Genomic DNA, 13620 nt, shown 5'->3' with positions numbered 1-13620 from the left:
TAGCTTCTATCAAAAAATGGTCTATTTTTCAAATGGATGTCAAAAATGCTTTTTTAAATGGAAAGCTAGTTGAAGAAGTATATATGGAACCTCCTCCTGGTCTAAGTATTCCTAAGGGTAAAGTCCTTCGCTTAGAAAAAGCTCTTTATGGACTTAAACAAGCACCAAAAGCTTGGTATGATAGGTTTAGTCGTGTTATGATTGATATTGGTTTTCAATTCTGTTTAACTGACACTGCTTTGTTTATTAAGAATTCTGATGCAGGGATCATTGTGCTTCTTCTCTATGTGGATGATATGATCATCACCGGAAGCGATAAACTGGGAGTTGAAACAATCAAAACACTTCTTAAATCTCATTTTGAAATGACTGATTTGGGCTTGTTGAGATATTTTTTAGGCATTGAAATTGCTTATTCTCCTAGAGGATATTTATTATCTCAGACTAAATTTGCTTTTGATATTGTTTTCAGGTCTGGTATTACTGATGATAAGAAAGTTGACACTCCAGAAGTTGTTAATGTTAAAATGAAGATTGATGATGGAGAACTTCTTGCAGACCCTACTCCTTAAAGACAGCTTGTCGGGGCACTTTCCTATCTATCCATTACCAGACCAGATATAGCACATGTTGTTCATACAGCAAGTCAATTTCAACATGCTCCTACTTCTGTTCATATGGGAGCAGTCATGCGTATTATCAGATACATCAAGTCCTCTCTTTCACGAGGACTTTTCTTATCTTCCTCATCTTCTCTTGATTTAATTGCATATACTGATGCTGATTGGGGAGGTGATCCCAATAACAGACACTCAACCACTGGCTTTTGTGTCTTTTTAGGGGAATCATTAATCTCGTGGAGGTGTAAAAAGCAGCAGAAGGTATCTCTCTCATCCACCAAAGCTGAATACAGAGCCATGGCAACCACGACCATGGAAGTAGTTTGGCTCCGACGACTGCTTGCTGACATGGGAGTTGAAGCAACAAAGGCTTCACAAATGTGTTGTGACAACAAAAGTGCGATCTACATTGCCAGTAACAGAACATTCCACGAACGCACCAAACACATCAAAATGGATTGTCACTACGTCAGAGAGGAATATCTACACGGGATAATTGATCTGCCATATGTCACTTAAGAATATCAGTTAGCAGACTTCTTTACAAAGCCTCTCGCTGCTCCCCGATTTCACTTTCTCTTAGACAAACTTTCGCTCATTGTACCGTAAGTTTGAGGGGGAGTGTTAAAATGTAAAACTGTACATATATGTATATATAATAATATTATATTATTATATATATATAAATACATTTTTAATTTCTTTCTTTTCTGTATTTTTTTTCCTTTATTTTTTGTCTTTATGTCATCTAGTTCAGTTTGAACTAGAATGACTGTTGCTAGTCAAGTCCTGTCCAGACTTGACTAGCAATAGAGCTGTTGGACTGACACAGTCCAACAGCTCTAAATAGAGCTGTTGGACTGTGCCCAACAGCTCTATTGAGTCCTCTTTCAGCTGTGTATATAAAGGGGTGCAGCCCCTCTTGTATTTTACTCCAATGCTTCTTAAGCAATTGGTTTTTCATATCAATAAAGAATACATTTTTATTTTTATTTTGTTTCCAGTTATACCCTTTTTTAAGGGTTATGCTTTAGTGTCATTCTTGACACTTGCTCTTGTTAATCAAAGCTCGTGTTTCGAAGATCCCCATTTCATTTCAATACTATGATTGCGTTAGGATGTTGGGTGTAGGATCACCAATCAAGGAGGAAGATTGGGGCCGACTGGAGTTGCCGATCTGTATCAGATGGAATTTTTTTATATCTACTAGTGCAACAACCAACTGATTGTGTTGCATCAGACATTGAGCATAGATTGCTGTTTTGGCACATGAGGCTAGGACATCCTAGTCCTAAATTTTGTCATTTTATTCTATTATGCAAATTTTGTAGTTCAGCTGATGTCATTAAGATTTTTTGTGTGATGATTATGCTCTATGAAAGATTAGAGTTTTACCTTTTAATTCTAGTTCTATAGTTTCTGCACATCCATTGCTATTTTGCATACTGATGTCTAGGGACCAGCCCCCATTGCATCAAAAGGAGGATCTGTTTATTATGTAATATTTGTAGATGACTACTCGACATCTACTTAGGTTTATTTCATAAAGCACAAAACATCATCAACATCAGTACACCGCTGCCTTTGGTACTTCCTCGAAACAGAAGCTGTATATTCATTGCGATGACACTAATGATAAAGTAGTTGATACTTTAAAAATCTTAAATTCAAATTTGTGAGACATGTGGAATATGATTGAGTGATTCTGCACATACAGAAGCTTGGTTGGAAAATTCACATACTTAACCATCACTCAGCCAGACATTACTTTGTGCATTTTTGGGGTGATTCTCTTTTCTCATGAAGGTACAAGAAGCAACAAGCAGTTGTACTTTCATCAAAAGAAGCCGAATACAGAGGAACAACAACTGCAACAATAGAATTGGTGGTGGTTGAGATGTATACTAATGCATATAGAATTACTCTGGCACCATTCTCAGCCATCATACCTTTTCATGAATGGACTAAATGCATTGAGATGGATTGTCATTATACTCGAGACAAATATCTTCAATATATCTTTACCATATGTTTCTTCCAAATATCAAATTGCTGACTTCTTCACTAAATCACTCAAATCCATGATTTCAGTTTCTACTTGACAAACTCTTGGTTATTCAACCTTGAGTTTGAGGAAGAATGTTAAATTCTGAATTGTCAATTCGCAATCTTGTATCTCTTTGTATGTTAGCCGCAGTTTTGCATTTTGGTATTTCTTTAGTGGCAAACTTGTAATTATTTGTTAGATCAGAATTGCCCTTTTGTTCATTTTTATTCTTTTGTAATAACCCCATGATACGAGGGTATTTTCATCCAGTTTCTTTAAGTTGCATGACTTGTATCTGTCACCTTTATAAAGGTGTTCTATGAGTTAATAGTGTTCTTTTCCACTCTTGCAACACCCTAGCTCTCGTAAAATCCCCATTTTACCAAAACTCTGTACCAATGTGGTAATTGAGGTAACATAGAGATTGAGGTAACAGAGTTAACACATTGAGTGGAGTGATTCAATAACTACAAATAACTAGAGCATTTCTTCTTTTTTCTTTTTACATATCTGAGAAAAGGAGTTTGTGAACATTTACTGATTCATTTAAAATTCCACTGTCATAAGGCAACAAAACTGTGATTGAAGAAGCTAATCAAACTTAAACATCATTTATAAATAAATACAAAAATAACAAAGTTGGCACAAGAAAATAAAAAAAAAAACTTCAAATAGGTCTAACACCAAGGAACAGGAGGAACCTGCGGCTATGGCCCTAGAGTCATTCTTCAGCTTCAATTTACCATCCTGGTCAGGACGAAAATTGAGGGTCATATTTCAGATCATAATGTTTCAAAAATGCAACCCATTACAGGAAATCCATCAACCAAAGGAAAAAACTGTAAAAGTGCTTGTAATGCCCGAAAATGTGTCACATTTCTTGTAAGTTCTCATATACATCATTTCTTCAAAGATTAAAAAATAATATAAAACCACCTTGCTGATATCTAGTTCCTCATCATCACTATCTTCCTCTTCTAATTCATCAGCAGCAATTGCATCATAAAATTGTTCATTATCTTCCTCAGTAACCAGCTCACCACTAATATAATTGGAGACTTTATTTTGCAGAAATGTTGAAGCAGATTCAAGTGTAAGTGCAGGATTTGCACCAAAATATTCTCTTAAACCTGTACACAACATGGTTTAGTAACCTTTTAACAAGTGATAGAATTATAGCAAAAAAAATCTTCAAAAAGTAAGTTTTGCTCTGGATCTTTATTTCATTGAGAAAAAATTCAAAGTTTCCACCTAGCAACAGAAGATATTTTTAACCCCTTTCTTGCTACTATTGTATAAAATCTTTTAGGTTAGCCTTAATAAGTGTTGTGAAAAGCGTTGAGGCGTAGAGAGGCGCTCCACCAAAATTTGAGGCGAGGCGTAAAGCGTAAGCCTCAATTTTTTTTAAACTTAAAAAAGATTATAAAAAATATCTAAAATTATAAATAAATAAAAATTGCTTTATTGATGAAACAACAACCAACAAGAAATAAAAAATCTCAAATAAATAGAAAAAAAATATGAGATTAACATGTAAAGGAAATAGCATCCTAATGAAGAAAAAAAGTATGCTTTATCATGATAGTATTCATTATCGACAAAGAATTTCCACAAATATGAATAGATAAGAGGAAGTTAAACTTTTACAACCTGCTACCTGGCAGAGTACAGCATATTCAATTGTCCTCTCCAGCTTAGAGAAGTAATGTCTATTTGCAAATCCCCAACCACTAGGGTGTACTTCAATCATTTGTGTCACAAGGCACTTAGCATTATTTGGTTCTACTGATGCCTTTAGCATTTTAATCTCCCAAATTGAGGCTACATAAAATAACAAATAAAAAAGAAGAGTCAAAATTATAAGGCTACAATTCTTTTACTTACGTAGGGTAAAAAGAAATTAGCTCTAATGCAAATATATATAATTTTCTAAAGAGTATAGGGTGTAACATATCTATGCAAGCATACAATAAAAATTGGCACAAATCCTACAAAAATCCTACAGAAGGTAATCATGATGCTGTAATGGATCACAAATCTGAAAGGGTTGTTTCAGATTAACATACATAAAAAAATAAGATATAAAACACATGCAAACAGGAAAAAACAATGAAATTGAGGTTGGCACAAGGTTATTCTTGTCTTTTCCTACATATTTATATCAAGAGATATATCTATTCTAGATACAGAAAAATAGCTTCATTCTAAAAAGTAAATGTATGTATATAGTATTAAAAAGTTAACTCTCCTTTATGTGTTCAAAATCAAATGTTCGCTTTGAGTTCAAAGTACCCTCTAATTTTTTATTAATGCAGCAGAATATTAGTATAATTAAAGATATGTATGAAGGAGTAGTAACCAATGTCCGCACTTGTGGAGGGGTGACAACCAATTTTCCTATAACGGTTGGGTTACATCAAGGATCTGCTTTAAGCCCTTTCCTATTTTCTATAGTGATGGATGAGCTTACGAGATCAATTCAAGAAAATGTGTCGTGGTGTATGTTGTTTGTATTAGAAAGTGACTTTGAATACATTGGGTTCAATAATGAACCCATACACATGCACACGAAGTGCGAATATACCCACTCAATGGAACAACACAAGCACATCATGTGCTAATACATAAACCCATAAAAGGGGTAAATATGACTTAAAGTCATAAGTTGAATATTATTGAGGAAAAAGGAAGAAAAGGGTAAAAACCCTATACAATGGAGCATAAGCTCCTACAAGGAGTGAAGGAATTACAAGGGGGAGACCCCTATTTATAACACAAGAGAGGAGCCACCTAGGGGGCTCCCAAAGGAGTCGTTGGGAGCCCCCAACGACTCTTTGGGGAGCCTCCCTAGGTGGCGCAAACCACAAAAAAGAGAAAAATAAAAAAGGAAAATTACAAGTAAATTTACAAACATATTCCAAATGGAATATGCGTAAAACTGTGAAATGTCTAAACTACCCCTATGCCTATAAATAGAGAAATATATATTTTATATATATAATTAGGATAATACATATGCATATATACCATATATAATATGTATTATCTTTTATATATATAAAATATATATAATATTACAAATGTTGAATGATACATTTTAACAGTTTGCTGATGATATTGTTTTGATTGATGAGTCTAGAGTTGGGGTTAATGCTAAGTTAGAATTATGGAGACAAACATTGGAAGCAAAAGGTTTTAAGTTGAGTAAGAGTAAGACAAAATATATGGAATGTCGGTTTAGTAAGCAACGAACTAGTGATGGGAGTGTAGTGAAACTTGGTGAGCAAGAAATACCGGTGGATGATTGTTTCAAATATTTGTGATCTATCATTCAAAAGTATGGAGAAATTGATGGAGATGTAAATCATAGGATAAAGGTTGGGTGGATGAAATGAAAAAGTGCAACTGGAGTGTTGTGCGATCGTAGAATGCCATTGCGGTTGAAGGGAAAGTTTTATAGGATGACTATTAGGCCCGCTTTACTATATGGTTCGGAATGTTGGGCTGCCAAGAGACATCATATTAAAAAAATGAGTGTAACTGAGATGCATATGCTTAGATGGATGTGTGGAAATACAATAAAAGATAAGATTCGGAATGAGGAGATACGTAAGAAGGTAGGCGTTGCACGCATTGAAAATAAGATGAGAGAGAATCGTTTACGGTGGTTTGGACATATTCGGTGAAGGCCTAATGATGCTCCAATTAGAAGGATGGAGAAATGGGAAAATATATTAGTTAAAAAAGGTCGGGGTAGGCCTAGGAAGACATGGATGGAGATGATAGGAAAGGATATGAATGCTTTGAACCTCACCGAGGACATGACATTGGATAAAAATGATTGGAGGAGAAGGATTCATGTGGAAGACCCAGAATGATTTTCTTTTTTGGTTCATATCGCCGACCCTAATTGTTTTGGGATGAAGGCATAGTTGTTGTTGTTGCAGCAGAATATTTTGAAATCAGTATAAAAGTAAAAAAATCTTTCTCAGTATTATCCGTCTATTGCCAATCATGTCAGCTAGGCTTATAATACATGCCTCATCTGATCATCCTTTTTCCTTTTTTGATAGTCAATGATAAGCTGATCTTTCATGTGCAACTCATCATATTTTCTTTTTAAAGAGGAATTCATTATATTCATGATGATAACATGTTTTCTGAATTTAGAGACCAAGAAAGACTTCTTGAAGCCATGAAATGTATTTTTATCTGCAGGATTATAGCTCTTTTAGTACATCTAAGTGTACTTGTTAATAAAGCTTCATGTCCCACTTATGCAAGGCAAGAAGGCTGATTATCAGCTTCTTGTGTCTCAAAAGCATTTTTGTCATCTGACTCTTCTTCTTTTTGATGTTTAGTATTAAGATCTCTCTCCAGATGTGATGACTCAGAAAATATTTGGATTGATGCATGATCTTAGCACAAGTTCTATTAGCGCATGAACAAGGATTGAGTAAACTATGAGAGCGAAGCATGAAAGTATAACAAAAACTTATTGTTAAAATGTACACTCAAAATCAATATTGTAAGTATAAATATATATACTTATATACATAGAGATACGTATACATATTTTATATGTATACGTATCTCTATATATAAGTATATATATTTATACATTTTTATCTTTTTTTTACCCGAAAGGGTATTTTTGTCATTTTACATTTTGCGCATATTCCATTTGGAATATGCTGTAATTTTTCCATTATTTTTTGTAATTCTTTTAATTTTTATTTTTTCTTTTTTGCACTCTCAAAAAGTGCATTGGGGGTCTCCCCAATAGAGTCGTTGGGGAGCCCCCAACGGTCACAATTGTGACCGTTGGGAGCTCCCCAACGACTCCTTTGGGGAGCCCCCTCTTGCCTCCTTCCTTCTTGTATAAATAGGGGTGTTCCCCCTTTGTATTTTCTTAAGCTTGAGAGACTCAAGCATTTGCTTTTATATATTGAAATACATGCATTATTGCATGTTTATTATTTATACACTTTTTGTGTATTTTGTTCAAGTGTTGTGAGAGTGCTTTCGTGCACTTCTTTTATAAGGTTTTTATGCTTGTTTATGTATTGTCTCTTCGTAGACAATTTCACATGGTATCAAAGCTCGGTTGTTGATTGGAGATCGTGAGATCCGCATTTGTTCGAGTGCCTCGAAAACCGTGCCTTCGGATTTTTTTGAGATTGAAGTGGTGGATCTTGCTTCTCAAATATTTTAGAAGGATCTTGTGCTAAGAAGAAGTTGAAACATCGTATTGGTACGTCTTTTTTCTTCTTCTCTCTACGTCTTAATGGGTGAGAAAGAGTCTCACTTTGCCCTTGGCTTCAAGTTGAATGGGTCCAACTATCATATTTGGGCCGGGAATATGGAGGCCCACATAAAAGGAAAAGGATTGTGGGGTTATGTGCAATGAACAATTCCGGAACCGGAACCCAAGATAACCATAATGGACGGAAGTGAAATCAAGATTCTTGAGGGAGAGGAAAGGATCAAAGCTCTTGAAGAATACTCAAAGAAACACGACGAATGGGAAATGAAGAATTTCAAGATTCTTTCTTGGTTCTTCGCATCCGTCGAAACGAAGATTAATGCCAACATTATCAAATTCAAAAAGGCATCGGAAGCTTGGCATTATCTCGAGAAGATGTATACATCAAGAGACCTATCTCATAAGTATTACCTTCAAAAGAAGGCCCTCTCCCTTACTCAAGGTGAAATGTCTATTAGGGAATATTTTGCCGATCTTTCCTCTATTTGGGATGAGCTCTCTATGCTTGAACCAAAATGGAGTGGAGAGGCAATTGAACTCCGCCACAAACAACTTGAAGAAGATCGTTTCTTCAATTTTTTGAATGGGTTGAGACCGGAATTTGAGCAAATAAGGTCATCACTTCTATCCTCATTTACTCCTCCCTCTCTTGAAGATGTTCTCACCAAATTAAGTGGTGAGGAGACTCGTATGAATTTATGTAAACAAGGACCAAGTGTTCTTATGGTTCCTTGTAATTATGAAGAAAATAATGAGGTTAATGCCGTATCAAGACCCGGAAATAATGTAAAGACCTATCGTCCTCCTCACTTTAAATTCCAAAATCAAGGAGGAGATGGTGGACAAAGAGGGAAGCGGGACTATAGCAAGACTATATGTCACTTTTGTAAAGAACCGGGGCATATCAAGCCGGTATGTCCCAAATGGAAGAAGCTCCTTGCTATGGCCACCACCGGCGCACCACAAAAGGAAGAGGCATCATCAAGTGGGTCACTCTCGTTGAACCAAATAATGGAAGCCCTTCAACCCCTTCTCAAGGGAGCTACATCCGGTGCCGCCGTGTCTACTTCTTCCATTCCAGGTAAAGTCCCTTGGCTTTTGGACTCAGGTGCATCCTTTCATATGTCCCCAAACATGTTTTCACTTTCCGATTATTCAAAAAATGCTTCTCCATCCTTTGTTTCCACTGCGGATGGAAATTCTCTTGAAATTAAAGGAATAGGTAATTTTGAAACTCAAGATTTTTTTATTCCAAAAATTAGATTTATACCTAAACTTAATTTAAATCTTCTTTCTGTTTCTCAACTCTCGGATCATGGTTGTGATATTAAATTTTCATGTGATAAATGTTTAATACAGGATCGCCTGTCCGGGAAATTGATTGGGGAAGGCTTTAGAAAAGGCGATTTATACTACATGGAATCTCTTCGAGTTCCAAAATCTTTTTGTAATGTTGCCCGAAACAAAGATATAAACATGTGGCACAAAAGACTTGGTCATCCTAATATCACCAAGTTGTCTTACTTACATTTTGCAAAAGACCTATGTAAAAGTTCATTTTCTTGTAATGACTGTATTCTCGGAAAAATGAAAAGTTTACCTTTTGAGCAAAGAACTATGTTCTCATCAAAACCCTTTGAAATTGTTCATTCCGATGTTTGGGGACCGGCACCTGTCGTCTCAAAAGGAGGTTTTTCTTATTATGTTATTTTTGTGGATGATTTCTCTAGATATTCATGGATCTTTTTTCTTAAATTCAAACATGAAGTCTTTTCATGCTTTAGAACTTTCCATTCGATGATCAAGAATCAATTTAATAGTAACATAAAGATTTTTAGAAGTGATTCTAGAGGAGAATATCTCTCCAATCAATTTAAAATATATCTTGAAGATCAAGGAATCATTCACCAAAGATCTTGTCCTAAAACCCCTCAACAGAATGGGTTGGCCGAAAGAAAACATAGACATATTATTGAGACCACTAGAACCCTTCTTATTTCCCAAAACATACCAAAAATTTTTTGGGCTGAAGCTGCTCTTGCTTCTGTTTATCTGATAAATCGTTTGCCTTCTAGATTATTAGGAAAAATATCCCCTTTTGAGATTTTATATAAACTTGAACCAGATTATAATAGATTACGAGTCTTCGGGTGTAAGTGTATCATACTTACGGATAAGAATGACAAACTCTCTCCCAAGGCTATCCCCTGCGCTTTTCTTGGCTATTCTGAAACTCAAAAGGGATTTCGGTGTTATGATCTTCGAGAAGATAAGTTATATGTCTCTAGAAATGTAACTTTTTTGGAAAATGAAAGTGGATTTGAAAAAAATGTTTCGCAACAAGAAAATTTTGATTATTCCTTCCTTTTTGACTTATTGTCTAGTAATGATGATATATCTAGTGATGATGATGTATCATCAAACCATGATGAGGACATTGAGGGTAATATCGAAGAGCATAACCAACAAGAAGGCAGGAGTTCAAGTGATCCAATAACATACTCACGTAGAAACCAAGACACCTTTAGAAGTGCTATTGATCAATATAGTGAACTTGTTCCTGTTCTCGATCACCGTAGATCTGAGAGGAATAGGAGACCTCCAACTCGTTTTGTCTCCTTTGATTCCTTTTCACCCCGATATAGGGCTTGTCTTAGTGCCATTCATTCTTATTTTGAACCTAGAAACTTTGAAGAAGCTAAAAAATGTATAGAATGGCAAGAAGCTATGCAAAATGAACTTAATGCTCTTAAAAGGGCTGAAACTTGGGATTTCGAAACTCTACCCATAGGAAAGAAAACTATAGGTTGTCGATGGGTTTTTAAGGTTAAAACTAAGAGTGACGGATCCCTTGAAAGGTATAAAGCTCGCTTAGTTGCAAAAGGATATGGGCAAGAGTATGGAATTGATTATGAAGAAACTTTTGCTCCTGTAGCCCGAATGGTTACAGTTAGATGTCTCATTACTATTGCATCTATTAAAAATTGGAACATTTTTCAAATGGATGTGAAAAATGCTTTTTTAAATGGTGATCTTAACGAAGAAGTATATATGGATGCCCCACCAGGCATGAAGATTCCTGAAAATAAAGTTCTTCGTCTTCGAAAGGCTCTTTATGGATTGAAACAGGCTCCCAAAGCCTGGTATGATAGATTTACCAGTGTAATGTTGGAAAATGGTTTCTTCTCATGCTATACTGACACTGCTCTATTTACTAAGAAATCTAAAGCAGGGATTGTAATATTATTGCTCTATGTTGATGATATGTTAATTACAGGTGATGATGTTCAAGGAGTCAAGGGTATTAAGTCCGTCTTGACTTCAAAATTTGAGATGTCAGACTTGGGTTTTCTGACATATTTTCTTGGAATTGAGGTTGCTTATTCGCAACGTGGTTATTTTTTATCTCAGTCTAAACTTGCTTGTGAGATTATTGACAGATCCGGGATTTCTGATGACAAAGTATGCGAAACTCCTGAAGTTGTGGGAGCAAAAATGAAAATTGACGATGGTGTTCCTTTAACCGATCCTACCCCTTACAGGCAGCTGGTAGGTTCGTTAATGTATCTTAGTATTACTAGACCTGACTTATCACATGCTATACACATCGCCAGTCAGTTTCAGCACGCTCCCACAACCGTTCATATGAGTGCTGTTCTTCGCATCGTCAGATACTTGAAGGGCACAATAAATAAGGGAGTATTTCTATCTTCTTCTTCTGATTTAAAATTACTTGCTTATACTGACTCAGATTGGGGAGGTGACCCTAGTAACCGTCACTCCACCACTGGTTTTTGTGTTTTCCTAGGTGAATCTTTGATTTCATGGCGATGTAAAAAGCAACAGAAAGTCTCTTTGTCATCCACTGAAGCCGAATACAGAGCCATGGCATCCACTACCATGGAAATTGTATGGATTCGACAACTTTTGGAAGATATGGGAGTACCTATCCGAGAACCAACAAAGCTGTGATGTGACAATAAAAGTGCAATCTATATTGCCAAAAATCACACCTTTCACGAGCGAACAAAGCATATAGAGATGGACTGCCATTATGTCAGAGAAGAATACTTGAAGAAGGTCATTGATCTACCATACGTGACGTCTGAGTATCAACTTGCGGACTTCTTCACAAAAGCTCTTTGTTCGCCTAGATTTCATTTCCTTCTGGACAAACTTGCGGTTATCACACCGTAAGTTTGAGGGGGGGTGTTAAAATGTACACTCAAAATCAATATTGTAAGTATAAATATATATACTTATATACATAGAGATACGTATACATATTTTATATGTATACGTATCTCTATATATAAGTATATATATTTATACATTTTTATCTTTTTTTTACCCGAAAGGGTATTTTTGTCATTTTACATTTTGCGCATATTCCATTTGGAATATGCTGTAATTTTTCCATTATTTTTTGTAATTCTTTTAATTTTAATTTTTTCTTTTTTGCACTCTCAAAAAGTGCATTGGGGGTCTCCCCAATAGAGTCGTTGGGGAGCCCCCAACGGTCACAATTGTGACCGTTGAGAGCTCCCCAACGACTCCTTTGGGGAGCCCCCTCTTGCCTCCTTCCTTCTTGTATAAATAGGGGTGTTCCCCCTTTGTATTTTCTTAAGCTTGAGAGACTCAAGCATTTGCATCAAATTGATGATTAATAAGAGACAAACATGGAAGTGCAAAAAAAAAAATATAATATGACCAAAATATCTTTGCCAAAGTTACTTGGAACATATTATACAAATCCAGAAAGATTGAACCTGGGGTGACACCCAATATTTGAACCAACCCTTGAAGAGATTTGTTTTGCAGCAAGTAATCCATTTAGGGTAGAAAGTGAATCAATTCAATGATTAACTCTGTGTAACCTGATCTTATTGCACTGTGTATTTGCATTTTTACAATATACTTTTTGAGGCACATAACAGCTAAGTTAGGCAACTGGTTAATGCTGAAGATTAGAGGGATCTCCAAATCTGTGATCTCTAGCAAACAAACTATGTTGAACCACACACACACACACACACACACACACACATATATATGTTAAAATGTAAAATTGTACATATATGTATATATAATAATATTATATTATTATATATATATATATAAATATATTTTTAATTTCTTTCTTTTCTGTATTTTTTTTCCCTTTATTTTTATTTTTTGTCTTTATGTCATCTAGTTCAGTTTGAACTAGAATGACTGTTGCTAGTCAAGTCCTGTCCAGACTTGACTAGCAATAGAGCTGTTGGACTGTGCCCAACAGCTCTATTGAGTCCTCTTTCAGCTGTGTATATAAAGGGGTGCAGCCCCTCTTGTATTTTACTCCAATGCTTCTTAAGCAATTGGTTTTTCATATCAATAAAGAATACATTTTTATTTTTATTTTGTTTCCAGTTATACCCTTTTTAAGGGTTATGCTTTAGTGTCATTCTTGACACTTGCTCTTGTTAATCAAAGCTCGTGTTTCGAAGATCCCCATATCATTTCATGGTATCAGAGCCGCGGAAGTACTAAATCTTGAGGAAAAGCTGCCTCGGTTTCCGTGCCCGTTTGCAAAAGTGTTCGCCACTTGAAGAGAAGTGTTTTATCACTTCATTGGAGAAGATTTCACATCTTGTTGTATTGTTTTTTTTTTTCTTTCTTTCTTTCTCATTTTCCTTCTTATTTCTCTT

General features: G+C 35.5%; 1 protein-coding gene across 1 annotated transcript in view; it reads right to left on the bottom strand.

The window, feature by feature from the left end:
* The window catches only part of LOC149847969 (ENHANCED DISEASE RESISTANCE protein (DUF1336)), a 320270-nt gene that overhangs the window by 99560 nt on the left and 207090 nt on the right, over window positions 1-13620 (bottom strand). Inside the window, exons 13-15 of the mRNA XM_090011056.1 lie at window positions 4318-4488; window positions 3604-3797; window positions 3369-3414 (exon numbers count right to left, since the gene is read on the bottom strand). Coding sequence (XP_089867182.1) covers window positions 3369-3414; window positions 3604-3797; window positions 4318-4488 — 411 coding nt within the window. The remainder of the gene's footprint in view (window positions 1-3368; window positions 3415-3603; window positions 3798-4317; window positions 4489-13620) is intronic.

Source organism: Nuphar pumila, chromosome 1 (genome assembly GCF_984573655.1).
Source record: "Nuphar pumila chromosome 1, dmNupPumi1.hap1.1, whole genome shotgun sequence".
In the NCBI taxonomy this organism is placed as follows: Eukaryota; Viridiplantae; Streptophyta; class Magnoliopsida; order Nymphaeales; family Nymphaeaceae; genus Nuphar; species Nuphar pumila.
This window is presented reverse-complemented; position numbering and strand designations above follow the sequence as displayed.